The sequence below is a fragment of the Hypomesus nipponensis genome, chromosome 8, assembly GCF_054491055.1.
Source record: "Hypomesus nipponensis isolate SF chromosome 8, ASM5449105v1, whole genome shotgun sequence".
NCBI lineage: Eukaryota > Metazoa > Chordata > Actinopteri > Osmeriformes > Osmeridae > Hypomesus > Hypomesus nipponensis.
Window position 1 is genome coordinate 1,362,684 of NC_140368.1, and position 5,662 is coordinate 1,368,345.

Sequence of the window (5,662 nt, forward strand, 5' to 3'; positions counted from 1 at the left end):
AGGGGACACAGGCTATGGAGGCTACATACATAGGGAATGAACAAAACAATACAATTTAACGCTGGTGTCACATTATAGGCTACAATACCACAACACAACACTATACAGCAACACTATACAGTAACAAATAAGTTAACATTATGATAAGTAATTTCAATGCATCGTTTTCAGAACACACTGGTCTATACGATCATTTAACAATCTTATATCATCAGTATGGGGATAGGCTTTTCTAAACGGCCTTGAACAGGCGAGGGTTTAAGAACATGTGTGATGTGAAATGTGAAATACGAAACACTGGACTGGGTACAGGATACAATGTGGCTTTATGAGACAGATCTACTATGTTTCACTGCTACCGCTCGGTGGTGAACGCAATTTAAATGAAAAACACCAATAGGCTACTGTTTGCATTCACTTGTCTGCAAGAGATCTTACGTTGCATCCAAATAGTAATAAATGTATAGATTCTGGTATATTGCTCCTAATCCTTTTAGCTTTTTTGTTGTTGCGGGAACTAGGCTATCCACAGAACACGAGCTGTTTTCGCGACCATTTCTGCTTCCGGATTGTTGCTAGGGCAACTGTAACACGCTAACCCAAACTTGAAGCTGAAACAGAAACGCTGCATCGCATTGCACGAGAAAGCAGTGGTTTAGGAAGAATTCACTTCAATAATACTGTTGTTGTAGTTAATAACTACGTTGTTTTTTTTGTTTTTTTGTATGAGGTTGTAGTTATGAGTCAACGACAGGTTTTGCAAGGTAAGATGAATTGATAATTATGTGCCGTTATGTGAGTGAATCAAGAAATTCGGCAGTAAGAATGCACCGTTTAGTACCGTGGCACTGCCACTACTGCTGTACAGTAGGCAAGTTCGTAGAGCTACTGTAACCCACTGGTAGATTTAAATTACAGGTATGCCCATACATCTCTGTCGTTTCGTTTTTTTTTTCCTCAGTGTTTGAGCAGTATCAAAAATCAAGAACACAATTCGTGCAAACTGTTGCCGAGCTTGCGACAAGACCACAAAACATAGAAACGTTACAGAATGCAGGTGAGTTGTTATCTCCTTTCCCCTCTCACACACTGTCACACACACACACACACACTCAAACACACAAACTCCCTGCCCCCCTCCCTCCCAGGTGTGATGTCTCTATTGAGGCCCCTGCTGTTGGACGTGGTTCCCACCATCCAGCAGACTGCTGCCTTGGCTCTGGGACGACTGGCCAACTACAACGACGACCTTGCAGAGGCTGTCGTCAAGGGAGACATCCTACCACAACTCGTCTACTCCCTGGCTGAGCAGAATGCAAGTGTTACCTACCACCATGGGTGTCTTTGTGTGTGTGTGTGTATGTGTGTGTGTGCGTGTAAGCCAGGGTCATGACCCCGAATGGGATTGTGTGTTGAGGCAACTTGGCATTCTGCCTGGGGGCCACTTCAGCAAACTTAAGGACCCCTTCACCTAAGAGCAGAGCCTTTCTCTCTCTCCCTTCTCTCCTTCTTCCTCTCTCCATTCTCTCCCCTCTCTCTTTCTCTCTCTCTCTCTCTCTCTCTCTCTCTCTCTCTCTCTCTCTCTCCCTCTCTCCCTCTCTCTCTTTCTCTCTGTCCTCTCAGTCATGTTTAAGTGCCCAGACCTAAAGGGTGCAGAGTTCACAGGACAATCTTGACAAAATTGGGTCTTGTTCGTAACATTTCTCATGAATCAGAAGCTTTGATTTATAATAGTCCTCTTTTGTGTATGCACATGTGTGTGTGTGTGTGTGTAATGTAGGTGTACTATATGTGACTATCTCCTCCTGTGTTTGTGATGTGTGTGTATAATGTATGTGTGTGTGTGTGTGTAGAGGTTCTATAAGAAGGCAGCAGCCTTCGTGCTGCGTGCGGTGGCCAGACACTCCCCGGCGCTGGCCCAGGCAGTGGTGGACTGTGGAGCGCTGGACGCACTCGTCGTCTCCCTGGAGGAGTTTGACCCCGGGGTGAAGGAGGCCGCGGCCTGGGCCCTGGGGTATATCGCTCGGCACAACCAACGTACGGACACGCACAATCTCACACACACGCACATTCTCACACACACACACACACAAATCTTGCCCCACAAACACCAGTTTTCCGTGTGCAGACCTGTCCCAGGCGGTGGTGGAGGCAGGGGCGCTGCCTCTGCTGGTGCTCTGCCTCCAGGAACCAGAGGTAGCCCTGAAGCGCATTGCAGCCTCCGCCCTCAGCGACGTGGCTAAGCACTCCCCTGAGCTGGCCCAGACCGTGGTGGACACGGGTGCCATCGCCCACCTGGCACAGATGATCCTCAACCCAGACGCCAAGCTCAAGGTGAGGAGGGTGAGGACCAGAGGTGGTCCTTCACTCAAGTAGAAGTACAGACACTCATGTTTAAAATGACTCTGGTTAAAGTTGAAGTACTGACTACACTTTTTTATTCAAGTTATAGGAAATAAGTGTGGGCTTCGACATATGCTTAAGTACAAAGTAGCCATTATTACTTCCTGTTTTAGTGTTTTAGTAAAAAGTTGTCTGAAAAATTGTGAAGAACTGATACCAGAAAAATCTACTTAATCCACTACACTTTGTTACTTCCCTTCTCTGGTGAGGAGGGTGAGGGTTAGTGGATGAAGGGTGCTGAGATTAGAGGAGGAGCGGGTGAGAGATGAATGTTATTAACTGTCAGTAACTCTCCCTCCCTCCCCTCCTCCCCCCCCAGAGGCAGGTGTTCTCCGCCCTCAGCCAGATAGCGAAGCACTCTGTGGACCTGGCGGAGCTGGTGGTGGAGGCGGAGGTGTTCCCGGCCGTGCTGGCCTGTCTGAGAGACCCAGACGAGTACGTCAGGAAGAACGTCACCACCCTGATGAGGGAGATCACCAAACACACTCCTGAGGTACTGACACACACACCACACACACACACTCACCACACACACTCACACACCCACACTAAGGTACCACACACACAACCACATGCTCTTATATTCATCCACACTTAAAGGGAACCCTATCAGTTAAGTTTTATACTTATGTTCACAGACTGACTGCCTGTGTTTTTATGTGCCCAGCTGTCTCAAATGATCGTGAACACAGGGGGTGTTGCCGCGGTGATAGACTACCTGGGAGATTGCCGTGGCAACGTGAGGTTGCCGGGCATCATGATGCTGGGATACGTGGCAGCTCACTCTGAGAACCTGGCCATGGCGGTCATCGTCTCCAAGGTGTGTGTGTACGTGTGTGTATGTGTGTGAGTGTGTTGAGGCCTTTTTTCCTCATCAAGTTCCTGTCCAGGTTTAACAAGGTGCAAGGTGACTGATTTCATTCCTCTGTATGTCTGTCTGTCTCTCTGTGGCTCTGTCTGTGTGTGCCCCCTGTGTGTGTGTGTGTGTGGTGGCTCCTCCCATCCTCCAGGGGGTGCCCCAGCTGACCCTCTGCCTGTCTGAGGAGCGTGAGGACCACGTGAAGGCTGCCACGGTCTGGGCCCTGGGGCAGCTGGGCCGCCACACCGCAGAGCACGCCCGCGCCGTGGCCAGCGCAGGAGTGCTGCCCCGCCTGCTAGGGCTCTACATGGACACAGACAGCTCCGAGGACCTGCAGGTTAAGGTAGGGTCACCCAGCAGGGGCCACAGGTCAGGGGGCATCGGACCGGCTGTGGTGGTAGGGGGTCTGGCCGGATGGAACACACACAGACAAGGGATTCTGATCCTGATGTTTGTGTCCTATCAACCCCCTTTATCTCCCTACTTCCACCCCCTTTCTCTCTCTTTCTCTCCCCCCTCTCTCTCCCTCCCCAGTCGAAGAAGGCTCTGAAGAGTGTCCTCCAGAAGTGCACCCACCTGCCGGCCCTGGAGCCCCTGCTGTACGACGCCCCCAGCAACATCCTCAAACATGTGGTGGGCCAGTTCAGCAAGGTGAGGCTGGGGAGGCTGTGGAGGCTGGGGGGGGGGGGGGGGGGGGGGGGCGAGGCCAGGTCAGCAAGGTGAGGCTGGGGCTCTGTATAAGTTGCTCACCATACACAGCACCCTCACCATTTAAGCCGTAACAGTGTACAACAGCTGTATTCACTACATGAATCAGATGCTATGTGAATGTTGGGGGGAAAGGCAGCAGTGTTGAGGGTGGTGTCTCTCGACCCAGGTGCTGCCCCATGACAGCAAGGCGCGGCGCCTGTTTGTGACCAGCGGGGGGCTGAAAAAGGTGCAGGAGATCAAGGCAGAACCTGGCTCCGCCCTACAGGAGCACATCACCTCCATCAACAACTGCTACCCTGAGGAGATAGTCAGGTACACACACACGCAACAACATATCTAGATATCCACACGTCCATCACAGAGCTCTCCCAGTCCTGTGTGCCTCTGTGGAGGTGAGATGATGATGGGTGGAGGTGAGATGATGATGGGTGGAGGTGAGATGATGATGGGTGGAGGTGAGATGATGATGGGTGGAGGTGAGATGATGATGGGTGGAGGTGAGATGATGATGGGTGGAGGTGAGATGATGATGGGTGGAGGTGAGATGATGATGGGTGGAGGTGAGATGATGATGAGTGGAGGTGAGATGATGATGGGTGGAGGTGAGATGATGATGGGTGGAGGTGAGATGATGTGTGTTGTTGCAGGTACTATTCTCCTGGCTACTCTGAGACCCTGCTGGAACGTGTGGAGAAATACCAGCCTGTCTGAGGGTGTGACTCACCACAGGACATCAGCTCACATCCCTCTGCACACCTGAGCTACAAAGCCTCCTCACAACTATGATACTGTGAGAGGACCCCACATATATAGTGAATTAAAATGTTTCTTACTTAGAATGGATAATGTTGTGGTTTTTTTTCTGTTTTACTTCATGCCTGTTGGTTTTATATTTTTATACCATGTGTCAATATAACAAATTATGATTATTTCAAGATGTATGTGAACATTTGAAGAGACCCATTGATGGTTTTCTAAATAAGTCATGAATGTACATATACATTAACACATTTGTGACAGTACACAGATATGTTGGTTGGAAATGGCAGAAAATACAAATTGTACACATTTGGATACAAAATTTAAATGAAGCACCCAATAATGAACGTTGAACAGTCAAAACGATGTAGAGTAGAAACTACAATTAAGTTAAAGGAAATGTTTTCAACAGAAGCAATAGTGGGTCAAATAAAGATGACCGTCAGAATGCGCTGCTATTCTGGGTCCATGTTACCACCTTAAAATAAAGTTGCCTTTACTGAACATATTTTTTTTGGGGGGGGGAAATGTATTTCTCTATCGTATCCACCCGAAGCAAATAATTATCCAATATAACATGTATTTAATGAAAAACAAATTGATATCAACGAATTATTGATGTAAACACGTAATTTAGCTTTATAAAATGAAAAACGAGTATTTCACTTTTAGATCCCGTTTAGACCTCGCTATTTGTCTCTTTGACGGTGCAAGTTGTCTTGCGCCCCCTGGCGACTGTTCTTCCTTCTCGGATTTCCAACAGCTGGGCAGCACATGGCGACCCGCTTTTGTTTATTGTTGCCAGCATGGCTCGAGTCGAGATTTTAATGATGGTAAAATGAATAAATAAATAAATAAATAGGCTAGCTGGCCCGTGAATGCATTTAGAGCACGACCGCGTTTTATCTGAAGCCTTACATGCGTGGTCTG

General features: G+C 48.5%; 1 protein-coding gene across 1 annotated transcript; it reads left to right on the forward strand.

The window, feature by feature from the left end:
• The first annotated feature begins 598 nt into the window (after positions 1 to 598).
• Positions 599 to 5,105, forward strand: spag6 (sperm associated antigen 6). The gene is made up of 11 exons (XM_084703121.1): positions 599 to 764; positions 962 to 1,057; positions 1,149 to 1,315; positions 1,854 to 2,037; positions 2,129 to 2,334; positions 2,723 to 2,896; positions 3,071 to 3,223; positions 3,414 to 3,605; positions 3,797 to 3,913; positions 4,140 to 4,285; positions 4,621 to 5,105. Exons 1-11 carry the CDS (start codon positions 740 to 742, stop codon positions 4,682 to 4,684), a joined length of 1,524 nt encoding a protein of 507 aa, XP_084559247.1. The 5' UTR covers positions 599 to 739; the 3' UTR covers positions 4,685 to 5,105.
• Positions 5,106 to 5,662: the final 557 nt, after the last annotated feature.